The sequence below is a fragment of the Aphelocoma coerulescens genome, chromosome 7 (genome assembly GCF_041296385.1).
Source record: "Aphelocoma coerulescens isolate FSJ_1873_10779 chromosome 7, UR_Acoe_1.0, whole genome shotgun sequence".
Lineage (NCBI taxonomy): Eukaryota > Metazoa > Chordata > Aves > Passeriformes > Corvidae > Aphelocoma > Aphelocoma coerulescens.
The window spans coordinates 19,158,450-19,171,237 of NC_091021.1; the positions used below are offsets into that span (position 1 = coordinate 19,158,450).

At 36.9% G+C, this 12,788-nt stretch overlaps 1 protein-coding gene across 4 annotated transcripts in view; it reads right to left on the bottom strand.

Moving 5' to 3' along the window:
* DYNC1I2 (dynein cytoplasmic 1 intermediate chain 2) overlaps positions 1 to 12,788 on the bottom strand; it is a 30,645-nt gene that overhangs the window by 3,841 nt on the left and 14,016 nt on the right. For all 4 annotated transcript variants that reach the window (XM_069020672.1, XM_069020670.1, XM_069020673.1 and 1 more), the window contains 10 exons: positions 7,061 to 7,150; positions 6,669 to 6,831; positions 6,477 to 6,576; positions 5,872 to 5,997; positions 4,790 to 4,936; positions 4,358 to 4,471; positions 3,870 to 4,003; positions 2,747 to 2,891; positions 1,768 to 1,908; positions 619 to 744 (listed from right to left, as the gene is read on the bottom strand). In XM_069020672.1, coding sequence (XP_068876773.1) covers positions 619 to 744; positions 1,768 to 1,908; positions 2,747 to 2,891; positions 3,870 to 4,003; positions 4,358 to 4,471; positions 4,790 to 4,936; positions 5,872 to 5,997; positions 6,477 to 6,576; positions 6,669 to 6,831; positions 7,061 to 7,150 — 1,286 coding nt within the window. The remainder of the gene's footprint in view (positions 1 to 618; positions 745 to 1,767; positions 1,909 to 2,746; positions 2,892 to 3,869; positions 4,004 to 4,357; positions 4,472 to 4,789; positions 4,937 to 5,871; positions 5,998 to 6,476; positions 6,577 to 6,668; positions 6,832 to 7,060; positions 7,151 to 12,788) is intronic.

The following is a 12,788-nucleotide window of genomic DNA, read 5'->3' on the forward strand; positions in this document are numbered from 1 at the left end:
ACTTCAACAACGTTCAGAAGAGGTTCCACTAGATAAGCTAACCTTTATTTTAGTGTAAGCAACACAAGCTCCAACTAATAAAAGAAGCAGAATTTGAGATTCCAGCATTGAAGTACAGAATGGTATCATTATAAGCTTGTGCTATGTATCTCCATCTGAGAGACTGCCTCCAAAGGGCAATACTAATGCTGTATCTCATCCCCTCAATTAGTCATGTACTACTGCACATACTTGCAGTAGCAACAGCTTCCCTGTAAGAACAAAATCAAGGCTGCTTCACTGCAAGACTTTTGTTTTGTTCAGTACTTCTCAAGCTAGGGACAGAATTCACATGTGCCACAGTTATAAAAAAGATTAAATTTCTATGAAAAAACCCATTGATTCTTATTTCACCAGCCTTACAGTAAAGCTTCTTCTTTTTGACTGGATGACAGCATGCTAAAATGTTATGCTGGAATACCTTAAATAAAACACCACTAGGAAATATTAATTCAAAAATACAAACTAAACCTAATTATTATTCCTCTAATGACAGGAGAAAAAAGTGAAAGGCAAGCTGCTAAATAAAGAAACTCAAATGTTTTGCAATATACTTTGCACAATACATGGCATACATACCTCTCCCACGTCATATATAACTATTTGTCCCTCTGAATCACCTACAGCAATCTCTCTCCCAGAATGTGTCCATCTCACACGGTTCAGAGCAGGGTTGCCCTCCACAGTGATGCTTGCAGTGGGCACCTGTACCAATTCAAAACACATTGCTAAAAATGCATCAGGTTTCCATAAACTAGAGATTACAGAACACAGCTAAGCCATCTGTGCTGCATCAAAAGAAGCACCCAACACTTCAACTGGTGCATGGTACGCAGATCAAAGACACTTCACAATACAAAGACCCTCAGTGACCTTAAGCTATCGCCAGTGACATGACCAAAACAACACATCTGTCCCTTGGCCAAAGTACAAACATCTGCTATCAAAAGGCACATCTGCACTCTTCTCATGAGACAGGAGGCACAGGCCCACTTTCAGGCAGTGACAAGGCACCCTGGGATGTCAGGAAGGTTATGACAGAGGACAGGGAAGAAATCAGCTGTTTTGGCAGGTCAAGCCCTGTCCAAAAGGCTTGAACAGGTAATTCCAATTTAAAGCCACAGGCTGGCATATGGTCCTACAACTTTCTTCTATAAGTAGTTTTCAGACAGTGAAATTTAAGTACTAAATATCTGTCAGGTCTCTCCTCTGATCTACCTCCAGCAAATCTTGGGAAAGATTTATACTATAATGAAGTATAACCCACACCAGAAACCAAACATTCAATTCTCTCAGTTTAGAAACAAATGTCTGCAGTATTTCACTGCAGTATTACTGTGGCAATGGGAACAACAGTGGTGTGTGGTAACAGGTTTATTCACACTGTTAAGCTGTTGGCTGACAAGGCTGACAAGGGTGAGAGGTCTATAATCACTTTCCCAACATGGATCAGTGTTACACCAACAGATGTTTTGCTCTTTTGTTATATGCAAAACAATTTAATTATTGCTGTTATTCATTATGAGGAGTCATTTGTAACCCTGTAATCAAAGAATGCTATCTACTACACAGAAACTACTGGAACTACAGAATATCTAAGAAGTACAACAAAAAAACAATCTATGGCAAAAAAAAACCAAACCCCAATCTACAGTAAACTCCTGACTTTTTTTTTTAGGAGTATAAACAATTTTCCAGCTGCATTCGACTCTTAACCTGACTTCTCACCTCAGTATCATTGTTGAGATTCCACAGGTCAAGTCTGCCCATCCCATCAACACAGGCAAACAAGGCAGGGTGAGTTGGAGACCACATCACATCATAAACATAATCCGAGTTGTCTTCAAAGGAGTAGAGAGGTTTGTTATTCTGAAAAGAAGCAAAGATAATGTGATACCCAAACCCTACATTTCAAAATTATAAAACTAACAGGTAAAGCAAAATACAGAACTTCAACAGCATTACCGGCAGTAAGTTAGAAGTGATTTGCATTTTGACTTGCTTTAAAAAATGCCACTACAAAAATCAGCTTTTTATTATTCATTAAAAAACGAATGCTTTTTATTATTAAAGATAAGCTTTCCAAAGCATGCAGCCATTTTGCTGGCTGCTACTATAAAACAATCAATAGCAAGCCAACTGTAAACTGTAAATTTAATGCTTTAAGAATCTTGTAACTCAAGCCAATGGTAATTCAGCGACTATTACTCAGAGATTTTAACTCTGCTTCCTCTGCTATGCATTCCTCAGGGCATCGGACTAACAGAGAAAGAAGTAATTCTGGCAATGGAAATGACAGGTATTTCAATTGTGAGTCTCACCAAAGTTAACTGACATTAGTTTTGGTGCTGTCCCTTAGTCCTCCAAAAAATTGTAGCAAAACATTTGCCTTATGAATATATGAGGTAACTGACTTTATAACATGATTTACATTTGATTACATTGTAATTGTTGATAACAAAGGGCAAAAGGGTGAAAAGAATGGATCAGAAATATACAAATGATGTACAAGCTGAAAGCAAAGTTTTATGTTGTTAATCTTAGTTTTGCTCATCAGCTGTCTCCTCTTTGCAGGACTGCAGCTAAGACCCTCAGAACTTCTTCACACAATTTGACTTCAGGTTAGTGAACCTCCTTAAGTAGCTTACATTATAGCACCACCTTGTGTCAAGGGCTACGAAGAAAACCACTGAACTATCTAAGTTACCTTCGTTGTCCAAAGCTTTACTGTCCAGTCAAAAGAAGAGGTGACAAAAAGATGTGAGAAGTCTACAGGTCCAACTGCTGCATGGCAGTTGATACCTGTGATTGGTCCCTGGTGTCCTTCAAACATCTCACTGATTCCAGCTTTGCTGTTTCAGAATATACAACCAAGGTTAATTATCTGGAAACCAAACATCTGCAGACAGAGATAGCACTGAAATGCAATTTAAATACAGCCACAAGAAGGTTTTGCTGCCTTATATGGATGTTACCCCACTGCAAAAGGCTTCACCACAGCAGGATCACAGAAGACCAGGCTTGAAAACAGACCTTAAGTTCAACAAGTATTTTCTACTAACCTTATGTGCCAAAATATATCCTAGGGACAAGAGACTCATTCAGCAAGTACCAGTCTACACACTTAACTACACTGTCCTCCAAGCCATAGCTACAACTTCAATTCATACAAAGAACAAAATCCAGTCTCAAGGATAAGCATAAAACTCCCATTAAATTAAGAGAAGTTGCATACACTTTATGGGCACGAGGTTCAGACATAAACCAGTAAAAATATATCCCTAATAGCCTCCTATCAGGGGTGATGAAAAAGGAGGGAAACAGATGGGAAGGATGTTACACAAAAGTGATACAATTTGGGGTATTTTGGAACCAAAAAAGCTGTGCAGCAGGGTGATATGTATTTGAGATGAAACCTGGACACTCAATTGTATTTAAGAAAGCAATTGATAAGATACAGTCAGACAATTTCAAAATAGATTGAACAGCAGGAGAACAGCTAGCCAATTTAAGATTTGTGCGTGATGTTACTGTACAATTATCTAAAAAACTGATACAAAGTTTGGAATGTTCTGCTACAATTCAAATGAATAAAAGCACAGTGACCTATGCTATCCTCATCAACACAAACAACTCGTAATACCAATTCAATATTCCAACTATTTCTGTTTTCAATGAAGCTCTTCCTCAAGAAAAAGTGAACTAGAATTCAGACAGAGATACTCCTTAGTGCAAAGGAGAAAATATACAAATTTTTTGATTGTAAAGCATGCAGGAACTCATCCTTTCACTATTTTTAATTCCTTTGAATAATTAAAGTTTGTATTCACCTGCCATGACGGCATGCAGTGTACACTGAGCCTTCTTCACTGCCAACAACAAAGTTGTTGACATCTCCAATAGGGAAAGACATGCAGGTAACAGCCACAGCCTTGGACTGTTTGTGAACCAGCTCCATGCTATCCTGTAGTGAAAATATCAGCAATTTACTTTTTAAAAAGAAATATTAACACCTACAAAATCCTTTAGATTTCACAATAGAAGGGTTTTCTTTTTATTTTACTTGGATAGATTGAGCAGGAATAAGGAAGTTTTATTACTCCATTTGTGTTCACCACTAACACAAGTACAACCAAAAACATACAAAAGAATCAACAGAAAATATTTGATTCCACAGGTGGGGAAATATTTTATCAAATATCAAGCTACCTTAATTCTACATGTTGGGAAAATGTTGATTAATGTTTATTAGACCAATTGAATTTTTTATAGAATATAAATCTGGACTAGATACTATGTATATCCAAAGTTATCTTACCTGTGGTTGGGAAAGCATATCCAGACTCCAAGAGCATATTTTCCCATCAGTTGAGATACTGATCAAATTATGAGCATTCTGGGTCCCAACAACATTTACACAGTACACTGGGTGCTAAGAAACAAAATATTATCAGAAAAGAATTTACAGGTAATAACCAGTTCTGATATAATTAAGGTACAGTAAAATATACAACTTCACCATTTAACAAAGCACAAAAGATTGATCACAATCAAAAGTACAAATGATACTCCCCTATAAAACTGATACTTGTTTATTCTGACACTGATTTTTGTGAATAGCCTGGTTCCTAAGTGGCAAAATACGGACATAAACATTTAAGCATTGCCAATCCAGTGCACTGGACAGAATTTCCTAGACATGAAACACCTCTCAACAGGGCACAGTCCATGAAGATATTTCACCTCCTACCGTGTGAGCAGCAGCTGAAAGTGGCGTTCTCTGCACTGGGGTTCTCTTATTGCTGCGATTATCCCACAGCACTATCTGGCCCGAGTATGTGCCACCAACCACCAGATTGGGATGAAATTTTGCAAATGTAGCTGACATCACTGCTGACTGAAAGGAAGAAAAACAAACAACAAAATACACAAACTATCATTCAATGATACTCTGTCTAAAGCTAAAGGAAGTATCAGAACAAATATCAGAACTTCTTTGCCTGAATTTATTCAGTACATTATTTCACTGCCCAATTACTTAGGGATTCACACACCCTTTGTAACCCCTCAACATTATTGTTGTTTCAATTTATAATTATAAAATGAAGTTTTCCTCCTCTTTTCTTTCACATGCATACATCTGTGTTCCTCCTAGCGTAGTTTATTAGCAAAGGAAGGCCCAGTAACACACAAGATTTTAATAATGTTTTGCCACATTCTGTAGTCATTCTTTGAGAATGTAGAAATACATTTTGATATAACAGAGTTACTTTTAAAATCTGGGCTTTGAGAGTAATGTGACAACATGAGGTTAAATTTTGATTCAACTATGTAATTTTCCAAAACTATGGAAAAAACGTGGATATCCTGGGCTTGGCATAATGTTAGAGATTTGCATGTTTTTATCTTTCAGAAAACTACTAGAAAACCTCCATCTGCCCTTTTCCTTGATGCATATGTTTCTAGTTTTCATCCTCATTCCATTTCCTCAGGCTGTCTTCATTTTATTCAGTAAACTAAGCTGTAGTATACAATCCCACTCAAGCCCCTTACATACAAACCTTTGTGGTTCAACCATTACACAAGAAAGTTTTCCTGTTTTTAAATAAAAACAGAAAATGAGTTCTCAAACAAGACTGAATTCTGAATGATGTCAGAAATTCTGAAACAGAATAACATTTCTCAGCTGAAGTCTCTAGCTCTCAACATCTGTTGGCAAATAAATGTGGTTAAAGCAAATGCCAGCCCAATGAAATTATTATATTTACAAACATAAGGAAAGTACTTGTCCAAATTCATCAACATAAAATCCCTCCCAAGACAGAATCATACCTGGCAGTGAAAGACATACTCTGGGGTAGTTTTCTTGTACTTCATATTCCATACAAGGGCCACTCCATCAGGCTCGTGAGGCGCATCCTCATTATTGTTGTAAGAGGCTACAAGTAATTCTGGATACTGCATGGTAAGCGAAAAAGACTCAAAGTAAGCAAGATAACTGTCTAATGGTCCAGATAATCCTGGAATCTTTGTTTTCTTTTGCCAAAATAAGGTTAAAAAACCACCTTGGATTAAAGCCATGAAAAACTGTCATTTGAAACTGCAATTGTTGCTAATTTAGCTCCTAAAACAGCATTAACATATATACATTAGTCTTATTCTTTCATCATAACTTGCTTTTAACTGTAAAACCCGGTACTTTTAAGTGAAGCCAAGTTACCTCTACAAAGCAGTCCATAAGCCAACTTTCCTCACAATACGAACCTTTTGCTACCTTTCACAGATTAACAGCTCTGTTGACTTTTTGCAAGCCATGGAGCACATAAGGAACACATGTAGAAATACAGCCTGTATCAGCTGTGCTTTTATGGGAGTCAAATGCACAGAACTATATCAATTTACAAAGTCAACTGTTTAATTTAAGCATTATTTTTTACCTGAGATGACCAGTCCAGACAACTGACAACACGATGCTTTGACCAACGTTCATCAAAAAACTGCCTATTTAAGGACAGTTTTGCTCCTGCTTGAATCTCTCTGTAAAGACAATTAGGAGATACTAATCTTAGATCACTTTTTCAATTAAAAGTATTGGACACACACAGAAAAGTATTCAGTATTCACAGTACCCTTCTTTGTCCTCTAAGTCTCTTCCACTGTAGTCAAAGAAAATGTTGATTTGCTCAGAAAGGGCTCTTTCAACAATCCTTGTGGAGTGGTCAAAGAAACTTAAAAATTCTTCAGAATGCAAAATTTGTTGCTTTTCCTCCTCTGTGAGTTCATGAGGGGCAGCTGAAAAAGATTTATACATACATTTTCTGCACTGCACGCTTTCACCAATTCCTTGCAAGACATGATAAACAGTGTTTATCATGATTTTTAATAATTTTTTGATTTTGTGCTTTGCTGGCTAACTGGTATTTAACAATGAAATTAATTTTAAATTAATAGAACAAAGAGTTAAAAATGTATTGATGATTTTCTTTACAGCACACTCAGAATATCTTGAGGTGAACTGTACCTTCTTCTTCCTCCTCTTTTTTTAATGTTTTTTCTTCCTCAGGTTCAACTAACGGTTTTGGTGCAACCACATCATCCTCCTCTTCCTCATCTAAGGAGAAACATTATGGTGAGACAGGCAGTGTTTCTAAAGGGGAACAGTAACATTCTATATGAAGCCCATATAAGCTGATGAAAAATGGTATCATGTAGCTCAAAATGGTTGCATTTGTAAAATGTAGTCCCAAGGATAACATTATCACAAACCAAAATATCATTGGAATACTGTCTACACCTGGGTATTACTGGCTGAGTTATGTAGTTGCATAAACTGAAATAAGACACGCAGAAAATTGTAAAGAATCCAAAGTGGAAATCTGTCTTACAGGCATTAATGATTCCACACAGAACCATGCGGTGGAGGCATGTTCTGTGTAACACACTGACACATTAATGCCGTGGAATAAAGAAAAATCAAATGTCTAAAATAGTCTACAGAGCAGCTGCTTACTTGTGATCTGAAACCATCAGTCTAATGGGTCTGCACATGGCATGAAGATGGCTTACATTAGCTTTCAGGTTGCTATTCTGAGAGGCAAATTTTGCTAAAGGTAATAGCAGAGAGATTACATTTTTTCTGTCATTCTAGATGCAAGTCTCATTATCTGTATCATGTTTGGCAATGAGAACTTTACAGGAAAATGTGTTTTCCCTAACTGCAATAAAATGTTAATGTTCAGGAATACTGACAAGGCTTACAGTACTTTCTGCATTTCTACATTTTATTCTTTGAATCCTGTAAACCAGAAAATACCTTTAAAGTACTTAGAACTATGGGATATGCTGGCTTTTTTTAATCCACTTTCTAGAATAAGCTTCTGAAAAGACTTGTTTTTATTGGTTAAACAGCTACATCATCTGCTTATAAGGGAATGGCAGCAGGAGACTGCTGCATACCTCATCACAAGTAATGAGACAGTATTCAACAGGGACTAAACTTGTTTGTTGCAGCCATCTCCCTGACCCATGTTCAAAGTTATCTAACACAAAAAGCAAAAAAAAAACCCCAAAATCCACATGCATTCACACAAAAAGAGTTAAAAAAAAACCCAAGGGGTGGTCAAGGGATGGGAACCAGCTGCCAAGCCATGGTCCCAGCAGCCAGGCCAGCTGACTAGATAGCAACAACCAGATGGTACTGCAAAGATTGTCTCTCTGCTATGAGGTGGCAATGGGATGGCACAACATTTTTCTGCCTGACTGCTTCCAATCATGTCTTTCCCCAATGGCAAGCCTGTGCAATTACCAGCACTCCAGGAGGTCTACAGACAAGCCTTTACCCTGCAAACAAAATACAGCTTGTAGGCCATACCAGCTGCCAAACCACACACATAGTGATAGGTTTAAAGAGGTCTGAAAATCTTTCTAACTCCATAGTATAGGCAATAAAAATATAACTGTACCTGCAGGAAAGAAAGCTTTAAATGACACTGTATAATGCACACAATAATACAAACTCCAACTTAATCAAAATGATAATGACGTATGCCAATCCTACATTACTTGAAATTGAGCGATTTTTATGTTCTGACAAGTTTACAGAACTAGGATAAATGGCATGAATGATTTCAATATATGCTCATACTTTTGAACCAAATGGTGAAGGTTAAAATCTTTCCTTTCAAGGGCCTCAATCAGCCACAAAGGAAAACAGTAATCACTGTCTTTTCAGCCAGCCCAACCGCATTTGTCAGCCCTTTCTCCGTCAATGCAGCCAGAGCAATCAACCTGCCAAACATTCAGAATGGAAAAACAATCTGAAAATACAGGGTATAATGCACCTGCCAGTGAAAATGGCCATTTCAAGAAAAGCTAGTGATCTCAGTGACCCTGCTGAGGAGGCGGTGGTGCAAAGGGGAAAGAACCCGTAAAAGAATTCTTAGTGATCTCCACTCTCTTGCACATTGACACTTCCTTACAAAGCATGCCAATTACAGCTTTTGTGCTACTTAAAAAAAATGAAAGCTTTTTTGGGCAAAATAATCACGCAAAGAAACAGAAAGATACTGCTCCTTTTTCGATGGATTCGCATGTACAGCAGCCTCGTAACCTGAAAACTGTATAACTTGTGGCAATTTTAAAGAAGGGAATTCTTAATGTCAAATAACTACAGGTGTTAACAATGATTAATTAAAAAATGTAATACGAGTTAACACACATGACTTTGAGAAAAACACATACAGGATCACATATTCAAATTATGGCCACTTGGATAAAAATCCCCCTCTTTTTTGCCCTGCCAATCAATCTTGCAGAATTGAATGATGCCTTCAAATTTAGAAATTTGCTTTTGGGTCACCCTGGATACATTATTCTAGCTTTGAAAGTCCCAAATTAGAAATTTCAGCCCAACCCCCCATTAGTCATACTACACTGATTCTAAGTACCATTTTCAGTGACAGGAGTCAAATTCTTGTCAAATGTAGATGGTCAACCCCTTAGTGCTATATGACCTTCTAATCTACATATTTTATTCAAAAGATCATATAGTTGATTGCTCCTGCCTTTTAATGTTTGAAACATAAATGGCATATATTATACAGAGCTCTAAATTCCTTCGTAGTACTTTCATTGCATACAGGCAGCTGATATTACTGCATTTAAATGCAGGATACAACACTTATTTTAATATTCTCAAAGCATCAGACTTGAAATTGAACATGTCATCTCACTGATTTATCTGTAACTGCATAAATCTAAAACCTTCTCTCTAAAGAAGAGTCACATCCAAACTTTCTCATTAAGGGATCTGGAGAACCGCCCCCCTCTCCCCCCCAAAAATCTCCACAAATACAAGTTCTTGACCTCATTATCCAAAACTAGAATGCTTTCTATTCCAAACCCAGGAAGCTTTCTTACAGTTCACAAAAAAGGCACCATTAAGCTGCTGGACTAAAAACGAGATAAGAAATGTTTGTTTTAATTACTTTTCCTGTCTCTCCTTCATCTTGAATTTATTTAATAGCAGGCCAGATGCCAGAATTTGCAAGGAATTACCATAACAATAATATAGCACCCAGCAAACACTGAAACATTGGACATACTATTTCTAAAAAAGTTCCAATCTAGTAAGTCAAGAACCCATGATACAGTGGTGCACTGCATTTATTTCAAGTCAGCTACCTAAATTTGAAACCTTAAGGGCATGCCCTAACTGCATCCACCCTTATTCATTATTGACTGTATCTACTGGCATTTTAAGCCACTTCAATTGTCATTGTACCAAATATGATTTCAGATTCAAAAAAGGCCACAAAGACTTGGAAAAGTCACAGGACCGTGAAGACAGGAAATGGGACTCTATGTCACATCAACATATCGATGAATATTCATTATAATATGCTAAGGGATTAACTCCATGTTGCTTCTGACAGGCAATCAGGGGATCTAAGGTTACAAACTGAGCAGTAAAGTAGCTGCTATTTTTATGCAATCTTTAATAGCAACAAATGTCTTGTCAATGAATGCTAAAAACAGATTTAATGAACCATTGAATTTTTACTTTGAGTTAACATCAAAATTGTGATGTATTTTGGCAAGACAGAAAGAAAAGCAGTGCTGTAAATTAGGCTGCACCTAGCAATAACACTGTAGAGTATAGTTCCAGTTGTCTGAGTAATCTGTTGCTGCAGAGTAGGTTAATCAAAGTTAAATCATCTGTGAAATGGGTGGCTTTGGTTAAGCCGAATGTCTTCACATCAAGTTTTCCTATCTGTATTTCTGTACATTTAAGGCATGTACTAGATAATATAGAATCACAGAATATTCTGAGTTGGAAGGGACTCACAAGGATCATACATGAATATGCAATGGTCTGTCAGTTCTTTAAAAAATACTAAAATTCATAAATCCTGCATTCGTCATACCAGCATCCAAGAAGCAAATCCTATAAATCATATTTTTATTACTGTGCTTAATATTTTAACTCTGTGTCTTGGAGTTGCTAGCAAACAGTTATTCCTCAAAGAGTGGAGTTAATGCAATAATACTGTCTGCACTCAGCTGTGATTGCACATGCACGGTATTGTACAGCAACACTAAGTAGCAAATATCCAGTTAGCCCTGGAAAGCCTTAATTGTGACAGCTGAGCAAAATCATATTCCCCTATACACCCATCTTTCTTTGGATTAACTGATTTCTAGGAGAGAGCCCGATTTTATTGTTTCATAATATAGAAGAATCAATCTTCCTAAGGCAGTTTCTCAAATACTTTGAGGTCATAATAAATCAACATATTAGTACTGCAATAAAATAATGGAAGTTGTGAGACCTGTTAGAACACTAAATGCCTTCATCTCCTAAGGAAGCTGTCACATTTCAAAATTAATTTAACTGCTACATGAATCCAAAACAGGCATTTCCAAATGCCAAGTTTTATTTGAGGACATGAAATCTCTTGTATTTAACTCACTTGGTATGTGTTGCCACAAATATTTCCGTAACAACTAGAAATGGTTTTAATCCAAAACTAGTTTACTCCTAGTTCCTATCTGTCCCACCAGACAGACTGGTTGTACTTTGAATGTTTCCTAATGCAGCTTACAATGTAACTACATAACCACTGTAACACACAGAACTGGAACAAAGAGAACTATTTAGTTTGGTGATTCATTGTGGGTTTGTTGGTTTTATTTCATGTGCTGTCCTCCCCCACCAAACCAAGTGTTAGCACAAGTGGACCTAATCAAGCAGAATGACTGCAGAGCATATCTAATAAAACTGCTTCTATTTTCCTTATTCAGAAGCAGAGCTCCAACAGTATTTTAAAATCTTAAGATATATAAAGAAGGGTCCAGTTCACTTCACTTTATAAGAAACTGTGAACACTGAGCTAACCTAGCTCAGATGCAACTTGCTACTGTATAAGGGAGCTATTGCAGGTGTAAACTCAGTTGCAAGCTCCACTTTCAAGTACTTCACAAGGTTGTTTTTGTTTACAGTATATGCACTCAGATAAGTAAGCACAACTCAGACTGTGAGAAGAAATAAGAATCACTAAGATATATTTTACAGAATTTAAATTTATCTAATTGCACCCCGTAAATTCAGCATATTGCATCTGTCAATTGTTTTAAAGAGTTTAAAATTTTCTTCCACCAGCAAAAATCTCTTACCTAGTAACTCTTTTTTTATATACAGCATGATTTATTCTTTTTTTAAAACCTACATCCTATTTCAGACATCATTGTAAAATGGGAACACAGAGCTTTATTATGAATGCATTCAGGTAGTCTTAAGACAGACCTTAAAAAGATCCTCAACACTGAAACCATGAAAAGACTGTAAATTTTGTGAAGAACACAAAATAAATATATTTAAAAAATTTATGGCCCTCAAGAAATCAGTATCTGTAAGGTGGAATGGATCAGGAGACAATACATGTATTGAGACAGCTTTCTGGTAAATGCAGAAATAGAGATGACCACTGTTCCACTCCACTACAGTAAACCTCAACTACAGCCTATCTACTGTGAAACTCAGATCATACAATCCCAAGCAATTTCCACTGTCAGCAGGCAGCAGAAGTAAAACTCTTCAAGTACATAAACTATCAACTAAGTCTTCAGATTCTATGAACCTGACAGAGGAAAGGAAAAAAGACCTGACAGGTTAGAGAAAGGAAATGTTGAGGGCATGGGAGAAATGAAAGCAGGAAAATCCCAAACACCTACCCGTGCAGGGATACAGA